This window comes from Neopsephotus bourkii, unplaced genomic scaffold (genome assembly GCF_033783945.1).
Source record: "Neopsephotus bourkii isolate Nb327-2 ecotype Australia unplaced genomic scaffold, CSIRO-AGI_Nbou_v1 NB_1044, whole genome shotgun sequence".
Classification (NCBI taxonomy): domain Eukaryota; kingdom Metazoa; phylum Chordata; class Aves; order Psittaciformes; family Psittacidae; genus Neopsephotus; species Neopsephotus bourkii.
In genome coordinates, this window is record NW_026901533.1 from 187,290 (window position 1) to 205,455 (window position 18,166).

Sequence of the window (18,166 nt, forward strand, 5' to 3'; positions counted from 1 at the left end):
AGTGCCTTGAAGGTGAAGGTTTCATATCCCAGTGTGGGTGCCCTGGGGGATCTGGTTTTTGGTTCATTCCGCTCTCCCCCTCCTGAACTCCCACGCTCTCATCCCAAGCTCCTGGATTTCCTAGCATCTGGCCATCCCCCCCTTGCTTCCCTGCCTCCTGCAGGCTTAGATGGGGTTTGGAGAGCATCTGTTGCTGCATGGTCATAGTGTCCCTATGAAATCCTGCAGCAGGTCTTGGAAAGCCCTGGCTGGCCCCAGTGGATGCTTTAGGGAATCCAGGGGAACTCCTGTCGCAGCACAAAGACAAGTGAATTCCCCCGGTTGGAATGACCTTGATGAGAGCAGCACACCTGAGGGCTGCAGCTGAGATACATGCTTGAATCCCAGCCAAATTCAGGTTGGATGCGGGCTGAATAACCCTCTGAGGTACTCCCCTCTGCTGACAGTGCAGGGAATCTCTGATGTCTCTGCCCGGATCCTCAGTTCCCTGTTTCATTTCCTGCAGTTGGATGGGATGGGAAGCAGCAAGAGAGGGAAATGGGGCTTTTTTCTGCTGAGCATCACTTTGTGGGCAGAGGGGGCAATTACTTCTCTTAAGGGGCAATGGGTGGAAAGAGCCCCTGCCTTGGCCACATGTGGCCTGAGTGAGTGACCTTTGTGTTTGCTGCTGCCAGGGCTCTGCCAGCCACCATGAGGGGAGCAAAGAGGCCTCGGAGGTCGGGCGGTCGGAGGTGAAAGGCAGGAAGTCCTCAAGCCATGGAAGCAGCCACAAGGGGAAAAAGACTGGAAGTGGGAAAAGCTCGGTTGGCTTCAGCTCAGCTTCATCCAGCGGCACCTTCCAGCCTGCAGGTAAGGGATGAAGGAGAGGCAAGAGAGCAGGGGAGAATGGATGCTTTGCTTTGCCTCTCTTTGAGATGCACCAGCAAGTGCTCATGGCTGTTCCTTTAACCCCTGGAAGAGAAAGGGGACTCCATGAACAGAGGGAAGAGCCCGATGAGTGTTACAGCTCGCCTCCTGCACTGCAAGGGAAAACAGATCCAGATGTGTGAGCAGAGCAGAGGGAGGAGGGAAGGGATGCAGGCAATATGGGCAGCACCTGCCTTCTCCTCCCTAGGTGGTACTGTCTGCAGCAGTGTTTTAAGGAGTATTAGAGGAGAGATCTGAGCCAAACTCTGGTATCCAGGCTCCCCTGAGCTCCGAGTCAAAGCTATGACCCTGCTCTATCCTGAGCTATAATGGCCAATGTGTTTCATTCATCTCCTGGTACCCTAATGGGGCTGGAGGGATGGATGGAGCAGCAGACATGGGCATGTTTGGGTGGGGTGAGGATGCTGGTGTGCACCTCTTGTGTTTGCCAGAGAGCATCAAAGGTACGGGCTTGGAAGGGACAGGGATGGCTTTTGATACCCAGACTGTATTAGAGGAGTTGGACGGGGCTTGGAGCAACCTGGAGTAGTGCAGGGTATTGGAATTTAGCTTTAAGGCTGCTTCCAGCGCAAACATTCCATGGTGCTATGATTCCATGACCTGTGTTGTGATCGTGCTCCTCTTGCCAGCCTCCTGTTACTGCCATGAGCCTTCCTATCCCTGCTTCCTTCCCCCCTCAGGTACCTCCTGCAGCAGCTTGCAGTGCTCCCAGGACTTTGTGACGTTCCCCAAGCTCGAGCAGGACGACGAGAAGTACCGCAAGCCTGTCTCTTCCTCCTCTTCCTCCCACTGCTCCCCTCTGTATGAAGGCCAGAAGGGGGACATCTTTGAGCAGAAGGTCATCTTCTCCGGCTTTGGGTCCATCATGCGCTTCTCCACCTCGGCCGTGAGCCAGCAGAGAGGCCGGGATGCTTCCCCCGTGGACTATAAAGCCTCCAACACCATCAGTGGCCCTTCGGTGGGGAGCAGTGGGACCAGCAGCAGCAGCAGCAGCCACAAGCGCATGCCATCCCTCAGCATGGAGGAGGGAGAGGTGCTGAAGGAGAAGAAGCACAAAGGTAGCAAGAAGAACAAGCATGGGCCTGGCAGGCCAAAAGGGGGCAAAAGCAAAGAGATGTTGGGGGCCCAGCTGGCTGGGTCCACGTCGACGTCCTCATCGCCCTTCTCCGGGGGCTCTCTCATCAGCTCCAGCATCAGCAGCTCCTCCCGGCCCTTCAGCCACACGGGGAACCTGCCCAGCCTCAGCATGGAGTCCCCGCTGCTGGGCTCAGGTATGTTCCCCCTTAGGGCTCCAGGTGTGCAACGGCTCCTCCCTCCCTCCCCATCCCATGGAGCTGGTGTCTGGACCTGTCTGCACTGGGTCCGGTGCCTTTCATTCAGTCCCTGGAGCTGTTCTCCCATTTCCATGCTAGGATCAGCCCTAGGTCAGCTTCCTTGTCCTTAGAGCTCCTTAGAGCATTTCAATCCCTTTTTGCTGGAGAACCCCAGCAAGAGCTGGATTTCCAAAGGGATGGGGTGGGACATCCACAGCCCGAACCAGAACAACCACAGCCTGGCCCCAAATGAGGCTCTCTCATAAATCAAGTTTAACCCCTCTTTCTAAAAGCAAAACCTCCCATGCTGGTCTTAGCACATCCACACAGGGTTTTGGGAGACTGGGTCACCATTCACTCTGCTGAGAGGCTTACAGCCTGTTCTCCCTTCCCGAGCAGGGATGGGGCAGGCAGGATGTGTGGTAGGAAGGGGTTAAGGCAGCAGGCAGAGGAGGAGCCTGCTGCTCGGGGCTGAGGTTTGACACTGTTCTGGCAGCAGAACTTGTCATGGGTCTATTGTGGGTTGTTTGCAGATGTTCCAATTTAGGTCAGATTGCACGGGGGGGGTGTGGGTATGGGTTTGTTGTGTGCGCCTGGGAGCCCTGCCCTGTTCGTCTGCGAGGGGAGAGGAGCTGCAGGAATGGATGCAACTCCCATAATCATAACCTGGGGCCAATGGTTTTCTGCCTTCTCCCTGGAACAACAAAGGGATGTTTCAGAGAGGAGGCTGCTGCCAGGCCCTGCGCTCCTGCCTGCTTCTTCTCCCATTCTTGTGCTGCAGAGATGTTGGCAGGGCTCAGAAGGACCTGGCTTTGGGCCCCTGCTGCGTGTACGAGCCAAGGGGAAGTCAAACGGCTCCCATCCCTCAGCAGCAGCTCCCTCAGAGCCCTTTCTTCCTCATTTATCTGTCCTGCCCCACCGTGGTCCCTGGGCATCGGGTCAGCTCAACAAGAGTGTGGTCCTTTGGCTAGCACAGGCAGCAGAGTGGGACTCTGAGCCCATGACCCCCTCCTGCCTTTGGTGGGTCACTTTATGGTGTGATTTCTCTGTGTCAGGGGGCTGGAAAACACCTTGGATATCGATATTGGATATTGGATATACCTTTGGGTACCTTGGGATAGAAGCAACCACCTTCACTGCATCCCAAGCCATGGGATGCTCAAGCATCTTGTGCTTTGGTGCCACCCTCCCTTTCTGCCATGGAGCCCTGCAGACACCCAGCATGGCTCTCTAACCATGCCCTCCCCTTGCAGGGATCTACACCAGTAACAAGGACCCCATTTCCCACGGTGGCGGCGTGCTCCGTGCTGTGTGCAGCACCCCGCTCTCCTCCAGCCTCCTGGCACACCAGGGCACAGCATCCCTCCCGCAGCTCAACCGCTCGCCCTTTGCCAGCACCATCCCAGCTTCCTCCTCCTCAGTGTCCACCACGCAGGTAAGAACATGGGGAGAGCAGGATGGGGGCTGTAGGTTGGGCACACAGGGGCTGCTTGTCTCACTTGGGAGCAGTCACTGTGCCGACTGCAGCTTCCCATGGAGTGGGTGAAGGATGTAGGAGGTTTGGCATCACAGCCCACAGCCTCTTTGAGGGTGGGAGGAACTGCAACCTAAAAGGATGCCTTGCTTTCCACTGTTAGAGGAAGCACAGGCAGTGCCCAGATTGCAGAGGCTTGGCTATCCATGTGCTGTGTCCCCAGTGGATCATGCCGCTGATGCTCACCCCACAGCACAGATAACTCAGTGGGAGGGCTGGCACATCCCCACTGGGTGGGCTCTGCGTGTGCCAGGAGACAGAGCCTGGTCCTTTGTCGGGAGCTCTCTGTGGGAGGTGTTTTACAGGGAGGAGAGAGTTGGGTTTACAGCTTCAGTGTTAGCAGAGCTCATTCAGGCCTCTTGGCTCCGAGAAGGGCTTGGGAAGATTTCAAGTGTCTAGCAAGACTTCCAAGGAGGTATTTTTAACAGTGTCTCATGAGCAAGCTGGGATCAGAGTCAGGAGGAGATGGAATAATGAAGCTGTTTTCCTCCTGCCCCTTTGAGAAGTTATCCATCTCTGCCTCCTTGTTTTGCCATGTAGGTGTTCTCCCTGGCGGGTTCCACCTTCAGCCTCCCTTCCTCCCATATCTTTGGGAGCCCCCTCACATCTGGGCTCTCCATCAACCCGCTCTTAAACCAGTCGGAAAGCAGCCGGGCAGGTACGTGAATCAGAAGGTATGTGAGCTTGGACTTCCAAAGGGCTCTCCCTGGAAGAGCTGGGACAACCGCATCCGTAGCTCTCCAGCTGCCCTCCCTGCTTGCTCCCATCCTGTGCCAGGGGTTAGGAGAGGGGGACAGTGGCTTTTTCCCCAAGGAAGGGGGTGCTTGTGTTTGCCTTGCTGCCTTGCAGCCCTGGAGAAGCACCAGTGCTAATGGGTGGCCCTGCACTTGTGCTAGAAAGGCATGGGAATGTGAAGTCCTTCCCTGCAGAAATTCCTTGTCTTCCCACCCAATGAAGCTGGCCAAAGGGAGGGAAACCTATGGTGAGCTTCTCCTTGCTAGGATGAAGTTAACAGTTGTTTGCTGGGTTTCTTTTGGGATGAGAGGTATCGCACACTCCTAATTCCCATCTCCCATTCCTGAGTTACTTCCAGCCCTTCCCCTTTGGCTTTGTTGTGAGCACAGCAAACCCCACTGGTGGAAGCTTCCAAACACGAGCGTGCCAACATTGCATTACTTACAACTGCTCATATTTTCCCACCGAGGCAGATTCATTTTTCTTGGAAAATTGCCTATTTAATAAGCAGGGAACTTGAAGCATCGTGAGATTTTTATTTTATTATTACTTATTTCCCCCCAAAAAAGAGTGGGCCTCGTCTTTGGCTGGCACCAGCAGTCAAACAAAAGCACCCTCCTCCTTTTCCATTTGTGCTGCCACTGTCTCGTGCTCCCCTAGCCCAGCAATGCTGGCAGCTCAGCATGCTGGATGCTGGATGCAAAACCCTGCCCAGTGTCCCACTGGGTGATGAGCACTTGAAAACACACGTTAGAGGTGGCTCTGGGTTCTCTGGATCGTCAAATCAGTGCGCCCTTATTTGCCTTCCCAAGTGTGCATGCCTGCATGTAAAGCATGAATGAACACGTGTGCTTGCTCCTGGCCTTTGCAAGCCCTGGGAGGTGGGTGCCTGGCTGTCCCCTGTGTCCATCACTGGCAGCATTTGGTCTGTGTGTGCCCCACCAGCAGCTTGGGTTCAACTGGAAAGGGCTGACCTCAGTGGGAGCCAGGGCCAGGGCATGGGAGCTCTGATTCACTCACCTGGAATGAAGGGAAAGAACGGGATGATTCAAGGGGTTGCTCTTCCCTCCCAGCAGTCACCAAAGAGGGAGATGACCCACTGCTGCTTCCCCTTGGCCGGCCTTTTGGCAAGGTGCTGACAGCCAGAGGAAGCGAGTCAACTGTCAGCAATAGCCCTGTGGCCCCAGCAGCCTGGCTTCTGTTCCAGCCCTGCAGCTACTGCTGAATGAATCATGGAGGCAAAACCCTACACACAAAGTGCTCAGACACCCCCCCCCCAATCCCCTCCTGGTTCTTAGTTTCCATTTCCAAACCTGCTCCTTTTGTTTGACTGGGATTTTATCAGCTTTGGGACATGTTTTTTCCAGTTCAGGCAGCATTTAGACCAGCTCCTGGGTTTGGTTATGTTTAAGGTTTGCCCATCACTACCTCCTGCTGCTGGAGCTGGTGGCCCCGAAGGTGTTAAGTCCAATTCCCTTTTGTTTTATTCCAAGGGGATTCATTAACATGCATTAAACCTCCTATGTGGGGCCATTTTCACTTAAAACTATGGTGACTGCTTTAATCCCAGCTTGTTAACAGGGTGGTTGTGAAGTTTCAGGTAATCCTCACTTGTCTTTAGTTCTGATCACCTTTCCTGAGCATATCTGTGCAGACAGAGCCCATGGAGACATCCCTTTCACGGCAGTAACGTTTGAGCTTCCCATTGTTTGAATGCGATGGAGGGAAATGGTGTCACCCTGTCTTACAGATGGGGGAACTGAAACTGTTCTCACTGATGGAGGTTGATACCAGGGTGCCTTTGGCAGTACAAAAAGTCTGATTTTGATCTTCCCACTCCCTTAGCTACTGTCTAGTTCTTCCTCCCACGGCTTGTCCTGGATCCTTCCTCATTCTGATGATGGGCTGAACGTATTTATCTTCTCTAGTTGTCTTCAAACCTCTCTTTCATCCTTGGTGCCTTGGAAAGGGCTGGCTCGGTGTGATAACTCAGTCATCTTCCCCTTTCGGTAGACAACAGGGTGGTGTTGGCCAGGAGATAATTGAACATGGAGCCTGGTACTGTGTCAGAAACCCAGCATTGTGTATGTATGTGTGCATCCTTTTTGCTGCCAGCCAACGTGACAGTAACAAGCAGGCATCAAAGCTTAGCTGGCATTGAATTGTTGGGTTGCCAGTTGAAACCCTTGCAGTGGGCTCTGAGCATCTTCCAAAGGGTTTAAGTGGTCCTTGGATGGAAACAGCCCTGCTGTGGGCTGACTGTTCCCAGCCTTCTGGTGGCTGATCCTGGCTGGAGAACTTAGGAATTCCTGTTTTCATGCCTTGTGGTGTCCCTGAAATCAAGACTTGTCTCCATGTGGTGCCTTATACTGGGAAACTATTGCTGACTGGCAGCTGATGGTCAGCCTTAGGAAGCAATGGCTTCCCCCCAGAAGGATGGCCCAGCTGTGATGGTCAGAAGGGCATTCCCATAGGGATGAAGGAGTGAGGATCCCACTTGTACCTGTCTGTAAGAGCTGCTGAGCAACAGCTGCGTTCGCTTGTTCTCAGCAGTCGAAAATACCCCGCTCGGGGCATTACACTGTAAATCACAGCGTTCCCTGCAGGAGACTTCCTGGATTCTTGTACATAAGAACCCTCTCTTATTGTGTGAAGAGGAGGAGCAAGGCAGCCAGCTGGTGCAGGCTGTAGTCACAACATCTGACACATCCCAGAGCGAGGGGGAACGGGTGTTCACAGCCTGGCAGGCTCCGGGGATGGAAAGCAAATGGCAGATAAATATACTTCACTTCTTGAGTGCTCTCTGGCTGTGAGATACCCTTGCCCGTGAGCGCACGCATGCACAGCAGCTCTGTCCCCAGCACTGCAGCATCCCTGGGACAGATGGCTGTGGGGCTCACTTGTGGACACTCAAACACTTATTTAAGCTCTTTAGAAAGGAGCTGAGGATCTGAAAACCTTGGAGGGCCTCCAGATGGGTTTTGGGAAAGGATCCTGGATGCACAGGGCTGCTAAAATCACAGAATCCCAGCCTGGTTTGGCTTGGAAGGGACCTCAAAGCTCCTCCAGCTCCACGGGCAGGGACCCCTTCCACTGGAGCAGCTTGCTCCAAGCCCCTGTGTCCAACCTGGCCTTGAGCACTGCCAGGGATGGGGCAGCCACAGCTTCTCTGGGCACCCTGTGCCAGCGCCTCAGCACCCTCACAGGGAAGAGCTTCTGCCTAAGAGCTCAGCTCAGTCTCCCCTCGGGCAGGTTCAAGCCATTCCCCTTGCCCTGTCCCTACATCCCTTGTCCCAAGCCCCTCTCCAGGTTTCCTGCAACCCCTTTAGGCACTGGAGCTGCTCTAAGCTCTCTCCAGGCTGCCCCATCCCAGCTCTCTCACCGTGAAGGAAATGTCAAAACTCATCGAAGTTGAGCCCCCAAAAAGCCGCTTTTTTGCGCAGTTTCCGTGCGCGGGAGGGAGCCGGGGTTGGGGCCGGGGCCGGTTCCTCCCCTGTTCCCCAAGGAAAAGGGGGGATCGGGGGGTGACCTTCCCGGGGTGACCCCCCCCCCCTCTTCCCGGTGACAGCCGCCCCGCCCCGGGGCGGAGCCGTGCCGCAGTGCCGCTGCCTGCGCTGCTCGGTGCTCCCATCTAGCGGGGCCCGGCGCCCCCGGGTGCCGGAGCGGGCCCTTGCGCAGGGCCGGGCTCCTATGAACCGCGTCCCTCTGTGTCCCTCTCCCCACGCAGAGCCCGACCTGGAGGACTGCAGTTTCGGCTGCCGAGGGACGTCGCCCCAGGAGAGTCTCTCGTCCATGTGAGTGTCCTTGAGGAGAGGGCAGGCACCGGGGGGGGATCCGCATCCAAAGCTGCATCCGCATCCAAAGCTGCATCCGCATCCAAAGCTGCATCCGCATCTGCACGGCGGTACCCCGGGAAGCGTGGGATGACACAGCAAGGAAGGGGAGAGAGGCAGCTCCTTCCCTTCTCGTTTAGGCTGGGGATGGGATGGGATGGGATGGGAAGAGGCAGGTTTGCTTTGCTCACAGGAGCCGGGGCTGGCAGGAATGGAGGGTTCCTCCATTCTCTGCCCCACTTTAGGTTGTCAGGAACGGAGGGTTCTCCTCCACTCCACTCGAGGCTGGGGGGATGCAGCCACTCCCAGCGCGAGGCAGAAGAGATGCGGGGAGAAGGTGCAGATGAGGGAAGCATCTCTGACATCTCCCCACCCCTTGCCCAGGTCCCCCATCAGCAGCCTGCCCACCCTCTTCGACCAGACGGTGTCCTGTAGCAGCAGTGGGCAGCTGGAGAATGTTCCCCAGGCCACCCCAAACATCGAGCAGCTCCTGGAGAAGCAGGGCAATGGGGAAGCCGGCGTGAACAGTGAGTCACTTGGGGCATGGGCTGTGGGAGGAGAGGGCCTGGTGCATGGTTGTGTGGGAGCCAGCTGGGATTTTGCCCACAGGCAAAGGAGCCAGGCTGTGCCATGGGGGAGTAGCTGGCAGTGGGGCTGGGATCTGGTGCCAGTCTCCTCCCCCAGTGTGGACTAACTGTGGATCCCCTTCCCCTCTTTCCTCCCCTGACCCTGACCCCGTCCCTCTTCCCCCCTGCCACCCCTGCAGTTGTAGAGATGCTCAAAGCCCTGCACTCGCTGCAGAAGGAGAACCAGCGGCTCCAGGAGCAGATCATGACCCTGACAGCCAAGAAGGAGCGTTTGCAGCTCCTCAATGTCCAGCTCTCCGTCCCTTTCCCCGTGGTGACCACCAGCAACGGCCCAGGCAGCCAGGCCCAGTACATCCTGCCTCCCAACGGTGAGGGGACCAGTGGGGTGCATCACCCTGTGCCCTTCCATCACAGCGCCCTGGGGTGGCGGTGGGGTGGTTGTGACCCATTTCTTCCTCTGTAGCCACTGTCCCTTGCTATTGCTGTGGCAACCTCAGGCTCCTCCCCTGACTCAGCATCCTCCCTCCTTTCCTCCTTACAGTGTGCAACAACGACTCCCTGAGCATCAGCAAGAGCCCCCCCTGCAAGAACAGCTTTGGGATCGAGAACTCGCTCTCCACTTCCTCTGAGGTACACTGGCCACCGCATCCACCAGGCAGCTGGGGAAGGGGCCTGGGGAGGGAGCAGAGCAGTGCAGTCCCAATGCTCTGGTTTGATAGCCAGCAAATAGTCCAGGCCCAGCAATCAGGTTTCTTCCTCTGGAGTGCCCGTCCTTCAGTTCATCTCAGTGCTGAGGGTCTGTGTTGAGTAGCTGAGACTGGGAGCGCGAGGTGAGGATGCTCCTGGGTTATTCTGGCTGCACTCCTAGAGCTCCAGCAAAGCATAGCTGAGTGCTGGGACGCCTCTGAGCACACACCTGCGCTTGCACTCGCAGCACTCCCCCTTTCCCACCTCCAGCTCCTGCCCTTTGGAGCTGAGCTGAGCTCATCACCAGCTGCCCCAGTCCGATGCTCTTGTGTCCGTTTCTCCCCCAGGACCCTCATTCAGGTTGCCCCAGCAGGAGCAGCTCTTCCCTGTCCTTCCACAGCACTCCTCCACCCCTGCCCATGCTGCAGCAGAGTCCTGCCTCGCTACCCTTGCCCGGGGTGCAGCAGGTGAATGGCCTGGCCAGGGTGGCAGGCAGCGGGCTGGGGGGTGGCCCCACTGCCAGCCACAGCCTCTCCACGGTGCCCATGGTGGACGGCCTGATGGGGACCCTGGCAGGAGGTCAGCAGATGCCCATCAACGGGATCCTGGGGAACCTGAACGGAGCTCAGGCTGCCCAGCCTCCGAGCGCGCTGCCGCAGGCCAGCGGGCCACCGACCCTGCAGCTCTCCACCAGCCTGAGCAGGTGAGGATGGAGCTCGAGGGGACAGCCCTGCCCTCTCCAGCCCATGCTTAGCACTGGGAGGGAGGGATGGAGGGATGGAGGGAGGGAATCCCTATGGATGCAGGACCAAGGCGGGCGGCACTGACCTGCCCTGCCCTGCTCCCCTTGCAGCGTGAGCCCCCTGACCGAGCAGCAGCGGCACGTCCTGCACCAACACGAGCAGCAGCTCCAGCAGCTTCAGCAGCTCCTGACTTCGCAGCCACTTAACCCCGTAAGTGTGCCTTTGCATGCACCTTCTGATGAGCTGCTTGATGGGAAAGCCTCAAAGCAGAGAGCCAAACTGGGAGCTCCCTCTTTGCATGGCACCCATGCCCACAGGGCTGCAGCATCCCCAACCCAGGAGGGAGGAGAGCAGCTTTAGGCAGGAAGATGCAGCACCTCCCGAAGGAATGGGGATGAGCGTCTGAACTCGCTTTGTACCAAGGCAAAACTCCAGTCTGGGTTTCCCACATCCCACGTGGTAACCCCAAGCAGCCATAAACCCAGGAGCGCTGTTGGCTCCTCCAGCACCTTTGAATGCAAATCGTGCCTGTTCCTGTGCTGCCAGCACGCAGGTCTCTGGGCTTGCAGATGTGCTGGGGCCCACAGGAGAAGAAGAACTCGCTTGAGGACACTACTTGAGATTAAAACGTGATAAGCACGTGATAAGCTCAGTCCTGAGGCAGGTGAGCTCTGTCTGGGCACATTGATGTGGAGATGCCAAGGGGAATGTGTAGGTGGCTGAACGCTGGGGTCACAACAAGGATCAAGGAGGCTGCTCTGGGGATCTTGGCTCTCTGCCTGCATCCTCTTGGGTGGAACAGCAGCCCCATCCCTGGCTGTTGTGGGAATGGCTGCGTGGATCCATGGTAAACAAGCCCACATTCACTTGGCCTGCAGAAGCCTCTGTGTTGTCCCTGCCCTGCGGTGGAGCTGCCTGGGAGTGCCAACAGCTCCTGTCAGTGAAGCAGGGCTCATTCAGACATCCCATCAACTTGGCCCGTTGCTTTGGATAGGTTTCTGGGTCAGGCTATTTATAACCCAAGGCAAAACAGATTTGAAAGGGCTTCTCTTTAGAGCAGCTGATGTCACCGTGTCATCAGCTGCATCCCTGCGGGTACAGGAACAATGTCGGCTCTCAGCCCGCAGCATCGGTCGATGGTTGCTATGGTGATTGCACGGTTGGGTTGGATTCGAGGGCATCCCTCGGGGTGCAGGTGAGCCCTTGTCCCCCCACCCGAGCCCAGCTCACCTACACTGAGCCTGTGTGTCAGGGTTGAGGCGTGCAGCAGGACAGGCTGGGGAAGGAGACTGAGGACAGTGGATGCCACAAGCCATGGGTTGGTTGATGGGAAGGAGGGAGCAGATCTGTGTGCCTGCAGGTGTCCCAGTGAGGGTCAGCTAATCCTATGCTTCAGGAAGTAATGGGGTTGGAAGGGTCATAAGCACAGGCTGTTAATGAACACAAGACACTGGTCCTCTCTCTACCTATAGAGGTGTGATCAAGGGGACTTCCTCCCTATCCCCAGTAGCATCGCCTAGGATGGAGCGTGCCCCATGTGGCTCCTGGTTCCTTTGTGTTCGGTGTCACCTCTCTCCCTGAGCCCTTGGTCGCTCCCATTTACTTCTGTTCCTCACCCTTCCCTGCAGGAGCAGCAGGCCCTGGTGTTCCAGATGATGCAGCAAATCCAGCAGAAGAGGGAGCTGCAGCGGCTGCAGATGAGCAGCTCATCCCAGCTGTCCATGACCAGCCTCCTGGCCGCCACCTCTGCCCCCCTGCACTCCAGCACCAGCGCCCTGATGACCTCAGCCCCACAGCCACCCCACAGCAGCTCTCTCATGGCCTCCCTCTCCCCACAACAGCTCAACCCTAGCAATGCCCTCCTGGCCCCTCAGGCCACCCCACCGCTCAGCACTCCTGGGAGCAGCCTCCTGGCTTCGGGAACGGGCATCCCACCGGTCCTTACAGCACAGACTAACCCGTTTCTCAACCTGCAGGCTGATGGCAACACCCCGAAAGGAACGGTGCGTATGCTGCTAGCACTACCCTAACCCCACTGAGCTCGTGGTGCTGGGCGCTGTACAGAGCCAGTCTGCACTTGGGGGAGCAAGGGCACCACGTAGGCACAGAGCCAGGATGCTCCACTAGCTTTGCTGCGGCACTGCCTAGCCTATGTCACGTCCTGATCCTACCTCCAAGGACTTTTGTAGGGCCCAGGCAGGGTCATGGGTAGGCACAGAGGCTCCCGAGGTGCCCTTCCATGTGTGTGTGTGCCGATGCGCGCCAGATGTGCCGCAGGGATGGGACAGATGTGCCATCTGACACAGGGATGGGGCAGATGTGCCATAAGACCTGGATGGGACAATGTGCCCCTGGCCCTATTGGAGCCTCGTGATGAAAGACGAAGGTGACTGCATGTTGAAAGCCAGGGTTTAGGAGGAATCTTGCACCCAAGAGGAGAGGTGGTGACGAGGTTTACGGCCTCTCTGTAAAGCAGCCTTGTACTGGAACACCAGTGCCTAGGGACTGATGGCGTGATGCTGTCATCCCCATCCCTCCCTTGGCCTCTGCCTGTACCCAGAAGGTCCAGCCCTGGTTGGAGATGTTCAGGAGCCAAAGGCCAGGGTTAAGGGGCCGGTTTGGTCTGAAGTGGGCAGAGGGGGAACCCACATCTCCATTGGTGTCAGAGGAGCCCGAGAGGTCGCGGTGAGCAGGGCCAGGGTTGCTGCCCCTCCGGTACTGATACCTGTCTCCTCTGCGTCTCTTTTCTGTTTGTTTTTCAAGAGCATGAATGAAAAGGGAGCTCCTCTTACCCAGGACAAGGGCTAAGCTCCCCCCCTCACCCCGAACAAACCAGCAGCCAACTCCTCTCAGCCAGGGGAATGTGGCTTTCCACTGTCAACCTTGATACTGTTAGAGCAATGAGCACAAGGCTTCCAAGAAGCGTTTCCTGCCGCTGGGCAATGCCAAGAGGTGCTTTGGAAGACAGAACATCTCTGACCGAGCCCTGGCGTCACAAGGAGGGAAGGTCCCTGGGCTCAAGGTGAAGCTGTGTTCCCATGCAGAGTGGAGGAGGGAGTTAACACCAGATCCCTGCTGAGCACGAGCGTGTGTTCATGTGTGTAACCCCCCCCTCAAACCCAGGCCAAGGCGTTAGAGACCATGGAGCATCCTTGGCCAGAGACCATGGAGCATCCTTGGCCAAAGACGATGGTGGAAGGAGGCTCCTATCTGCAATGCCCTCGGAAGCAGCACTGGGGATGTGGTGGCAGTGCCCACATGCTCTGCTTCACCCCAATGGGGATGTTAAGGAGTCCTCTAGCTGAGATTTCATCCGCCGGGCTCTGAAGATGCTCTTCTCTCTGTAGCCATCACATGGAGTCCCAACACCTCAGCTGGATCCAGCAAAGACACGAGTGGTGGAGCGATGGGTAAGGACCAGTGCTTGGGGAGGTGAAAGCCACCTAATTCCTTAAAGGATGATGCCACATCTACTCTGGGTTCCATGCTGTTCCATACCACGTGAAAAGCACACTCCTGCTCCTTGTGCTGGCCTCCAACATGTCCAAAGGTTAAAACCCAGCTGCAAAGGGGCTCGTAGCCAGTGTTACCCCTCTCATAGCCAACTCCAGGAGGTGCATTTGAACCCGGCGGTTGTTCCCCAGCCTGAAGTTGGGAGGTAGAAACGTGTGCAAAGAAGAGAGAGTCCCCAGTCCGGTCCCTGCTCTTTCTTGCCCACCACAAACCATTCCAGGCTGGCAAACCCACGTTCTTCCACTGGTCCTGGGCACGTGAAGAGGGATCTCCAAGCAATGGGACAAACAGGTCCCAGCCTCCTGAGCTAGGCCAGCAAAGCCTTCGTTGTTCTCCACCTTTTGACCTTAACTCCCCTCTTGCAGCCTGGAAACCTCAGCAAAGAAATGGGCTCCCTCTGAGCTTGGATGCGATGGATTCATGGAAGGATGGAGCAGGGCGGCTCTGGAGGAAGGGGAGCATCAGCGTCAAACGTCCAAGCACCCCTTCTCCTCCTCCTCATCCCCTGCTTCCATCCAGAGCTCCTGGGGGCAGGCAGGAAGATTCCAGATCATAGAAAATGGATATGGATATTTCTCAGCACATTCCCACTGCCTCTTCACTTAGTTTGCACTATTCACACTTGTCAGCAGTGGGGCTGTGCTGATAGGATGGGAAAAGCTTGTTCTAGGCAAAAAAAAACCCCATCTGCTGAATAGCTTCCTTTTACTTCTTCTTTTTGTGTTTCCTTGGAAGATTGTCACCGTGATGGCTTAGAGGAGAGCAAATCCCTTTCTGATCTCAGCCTCCAGTTCTGTGAACTGGGCAGAACGCTGCTGTCTGCTCAGAAATATATATATATTATATATATATTATCTTTTTTTTTTTTATATCTATAAAGAAAAGCTAATGTTTTAACAAGGTTAAGAAGCTATTGGAAAGATGGAGATGGCAGCTAAAAGTGGAAATGCCCAGCACTGAGAAACCACCATCTTTCAGCTGCAAATGGTTCAACTCTTTGGCTCCTTGTCCCTGGAATTGCTCCAGCACAACTGTGTCCTTGCACTTATATTCTCTCTTTTTCTCCCCTCACTGTGGTGTTCCCCATCCCCTCTGCAAGCAGAGGTGCCCCCAAACCCCCCAACACAAGGACCCTCTGCTCTATATGGGATCTCTCCCACCTTGGGGCTCCTTCCTTGCTGCCCCCTCCATGTGGGGAGTCTTGGGCTTGAAAGCAACAAGCAGAGCATCCCTGGTTGTGTGTGGGATGGCTGCATCCATGCGAAGGCTGCACCAGGCAAACTTTGGCAAGGAACGGGTCCTTGGGATTTGGGAACAGACATTCCTTAATGCTGAATGGGGTCAGCAAGGTGATGGATTCCTCACCCTGGAATCGGTACCAGGAAGAGAGGGGATGGGAAGGTGGGAAGGCTGAGGAGCATCCATCCCTTGTGGAGCGAGTCATGGTACAACGTGTGTTGCCTCCCAGGATGAGCAAAACCAGTGTTCAGATCAGTGCTTTGGTGCCCAAATCCTTGGGGGACAAGAGCAAACTCAATGGCAGGTACTTAGCAGTGAGTTTGGAGTCAAGGAAACTCGCTGCACAGGGAAAATAATGGAGAAGGTTGGGAACCAAGGGCTGAATTCCAGGAATTTCACTGTAAGCAGGGAGGGCTGAGCTGCCTCGTGTCCCGCATCCCTGCTTTGTGCTCCCTGTGCCAGGGATGTGCTGGTGGTGGCAGGAGTTTGAGGATGAAGTCACTCATGGAGCAGGGAGGGATGAGGATGGAGAGGAAGAGACATCCATAGAGCACTTATTCCCTGGCAGCTTCCAAAGGCGCCCGGTCCCTTTGGCACATCCTCCTCACCTCAGCCCCTCAACCTGCCCTAATCCCTTTCCAAGACAGAGGAAGGAGGAGGTCAACATCAACCATTATCTCTGTGAAAGAGGGCGAGCAGGGGAAAGAGAAACTAAAAGCTAAAGATTATCTGTGTTTCAGTTGCACTGGGGTATGTTTCTTTACCCGTTTTGATGCTAATGTCTCATTTAGTATGTTGCATGTGTCCTTTTTTGTTTTGATTTGGGTTTTTTTATTGAATAAAAGAGAAAAAATGTGTATATTTTTGGCAATTTAAGGTAATGTAGCTAAGATATATTTTTTTCACGCTGCTTGACTGTTCTTTATTATAATAAATAATATTAATATTAATGCCAAAGACTCTTTGAATACAGCTTCAAAATGGATGGGATCTGTGTGGTTTGAGGTCCTGGTGCTGGGCTGAGGTCGTGCTGCCTGCACTGATGGGATGCTCAGGGAAGCTGCCTGGCTCCTGCATCGATTTGGCCGTGGGGAGGGGATGGAGACACGAACAAGGTGGTTGTTCATTAGCAAAAAGCCTGTCGTCGTCGTCCCCCCAATACCATTTCCTTGTGCTCAGCAGCTGAGATGCCCCAAACACTGGCCCAGAGAAGCTGGGGCTGCCCCATCCCTGGGGCAGGTTGGGGACAGGGGCTTGGTGCAAGCTGCTCCAGTGGAAGGGGTCCCTGCTCCGTTGGAGCTGGAGGAGCTTTAAGGTCCTTTCCCAGCCGAGCCCCCCAACCCGCGGACGGGAATTAGGGGGGGAAATGGGGCGGCACCAACAGGCCAGGACCGCGCTTCTCATGATGGGGAACAGACCGGGAGCTGCGGCACCCCAAGGGCCACGGAGGAACCTTCCTCCGAGCCCGCCCCGTCTCTTCCGGCGGCACCGGGAGGAGGAGGAGCCGCTGCGGATGGAGGTGACCGGAGCCATGCGGCTGCTGACGCTGGTGAGAGCGGCGGAGGGGGGGCTCCGGCGGTACCGGGACCCGTTTCGCATCCGTTCGGTGCGGCGGAGCTCGGGCTCTCCGCAAGCGGTGATCGCCGCTAAGGAGCCGTTCGCGGTGGAGCTGAAGGCGGGCAGGACGTACGCGTGGTGCTCCTGCGGCCACAGCAAGCGCCAGGTCCGGGATGGGGACCCAGGGAGGCGGGTTTGGGGGGGGGTGTAACCAGTGAGGGCAAACCCCCCTGCTCTGATACCCCCCCATCCCCGGTTCGCTTTGCAGCCTTTCTGCGACGGCGCCCACAAAACGGCAGCGCCGGGGCTGTCCCCGCTGCGCTTCACCCCGGAGGAGGATGCGCGGGTCCGGCTCTGCGGCTGCAAACGCACCCGGACCCCCCCGTACTGCGACGGCACCCACAAAGGGGAGGAGGTGCAAGGGGCCTCGCTGCCCCCCCGACCCTGACCCCTGCACCGCCGGGATGCTCGGTGTGGATAAACGGGAGGAGATGCTGAGCTCCCACCGCAACCAACGGCTGAGAGGGGGCAGCAGCTTTGCCTTCGGGCCCCACTGAGGATAACGGGACTTATCCCGGCGTGGTTTCCATTGAGTCAGCCCGGTTGGAAAAGACCTTTAAAACCCATCACATCCAGCCATTGCCCAGCACTGAGCCTTATTGAACCTCATACAATCAGCCCTATTGATCCAGATCCCTGCACAGAGCCTTCCTCCCCTCCAGCATGTCAATGCTCCCACCCGAGTGTGCACTTGATCCCCCCATCATTAAACAAGCCTGGCCCCAACACCAAGCCCTGCAGGATGCAGGATGCAGGATGCAGGGCAGAGGAACGGGGTGCCTGCAGTTGTGCAGGCAGATGGAGGGATCGACAGTTCTGCAGCATTTATTACATTTACAAAGCTGTATAGTTATACAAATGTTTAACCAATAACAATATATGAATATATTACAAGACATTAAAACGTCATACAGGATGCAGACATACAGAGCAGTTTGGTTTGTACCATATAGGAAAGAACAGAAAACAAAACACCCCCCCCCCGGCCCCGAGCCCCCCACAGACCCCGACCGAGGCACCTCAGCTGCCTCCCTCGGCCCATTCTGACCTATTTACAAGGAGAAAAGGGGTGTTAAAGTCAAGACAAACAGAGCCCCCCAACACGCTTCGAGCCCCTCATCCAGCCCCAGCTTGGGGATGGGGGAGAGGAACAGAAGAGGCCCCATTGGGGACCCTTCCCAAACCCATTCCCGGAGCCGATGGTGCTGCTGTCCCAGCCGTGCTGGGGGTGCAGTGCTTCCAACAAATGAATTAAAAGGATAACACTAAGAAACACACTGACAACATCCCACATTTCCTGACCTTTGGAATGGGGCTGTTCAGACAATTCCCGTGCCGCTTTGCCTTTGGTCCTCACTGTGCCGCTGTGGGGGTGCTGGCTGGGTGCTGCAGGCACTTGCTTGGTTTATGTCCCCCTTCCCCAGCAAGGGCAGGAATA

The 18,166-nt window shown here is 56.3% G+C and overlaps 2 protein-coding genes across 4 annotated transcripts in view; both read left to right on the forward strand.

The window, feature by feature from the left end:
* Positions 1-13,362, forward strand: part of MLLT6 (MLLT6, PHD finger containing) — a 41,636-nt gene extending 28,274 nt beyond the window's left edge. For all 3 annotated transcript variants that reach the window (XM_061361010.1, XM_061361012.1, XM_061361011.1), the window contains exons 9-20: positions 675-849; positions 1,608-2,198; positions 3,494-3,675; positions 4,315-4,432; positions 8,237-8,303; positions 8,727-8,869; positions 9,109-9,297; positions 9,471-9,559; positions 9,964-10,319; positions 10,470-10,569; positions 11,988-12,362; positions 13,123-13,362. In XM_061361010.1, coding sequence (XP_061216994.1) covers positions 675-849; positions 1,608-2,198; positions 3,494-3,675; positions 4,315-4,432; positions 8,237-8,303; positions 8,727-8,869; positions 9,109-9,297; positions 9,471-9,559; positions 9,964-10,319; positions 10,470-10,569; positions 11,988-12,362; positions 13,123-13,167 — 2,430 coding nt within the window. In that variant the 3' untranslated portion in view covers positions 13,168-13,362. The remainder of the gene's footprint in view (positions 1-674; positions 850-1,607; positions 2,199-3,493; positions 3,676-4,314; positions 4,433-8,236; positions 8,304-8,726; positions 8,870-9,108; positions 9,298-9,470; positions 9,560-9,963; positions 10,320-10,469; positions 10,570-11,987; positions 12,363-13,122) is intronic.
* Positions 13,363-16,477: 3,115 nt separating this feature from the next.
* Positions 16,478-17,116, forward strand: CISD3 (CDGSH iron sulfur domain 3). Its single transcript, XM_061361028.1, has 2 exons — positions 16,478-16,834; positions 16,937-17,116. The coding sequence occupies exons 1-2, from the start codon at positions 16,478-16,480 to the stop codon at positions 17,114-17,116; spliced, it is 537 nt and encodes a 178-aa protein (XP_061217012.1).
* Positions 17,117-18,166: the final 1,050 nt, after the last annotated feature.

Coding starts and splice junctions, on each gene's coding strand:
- CISD3 (XM_061361028.1), top strand. CDS start 16,478: ATGGGGCGGCACCAACAGGCCAGGACCGCGCTTCTCATGATGGGGAAC. Junction 16,835..16,936: donor GCGGCCACAGCAAGCGCCAG/GTCCGGGATGGG, acceptor TTCGCTTTGCAG/CCTTTCTGCGACGGCGCCCA.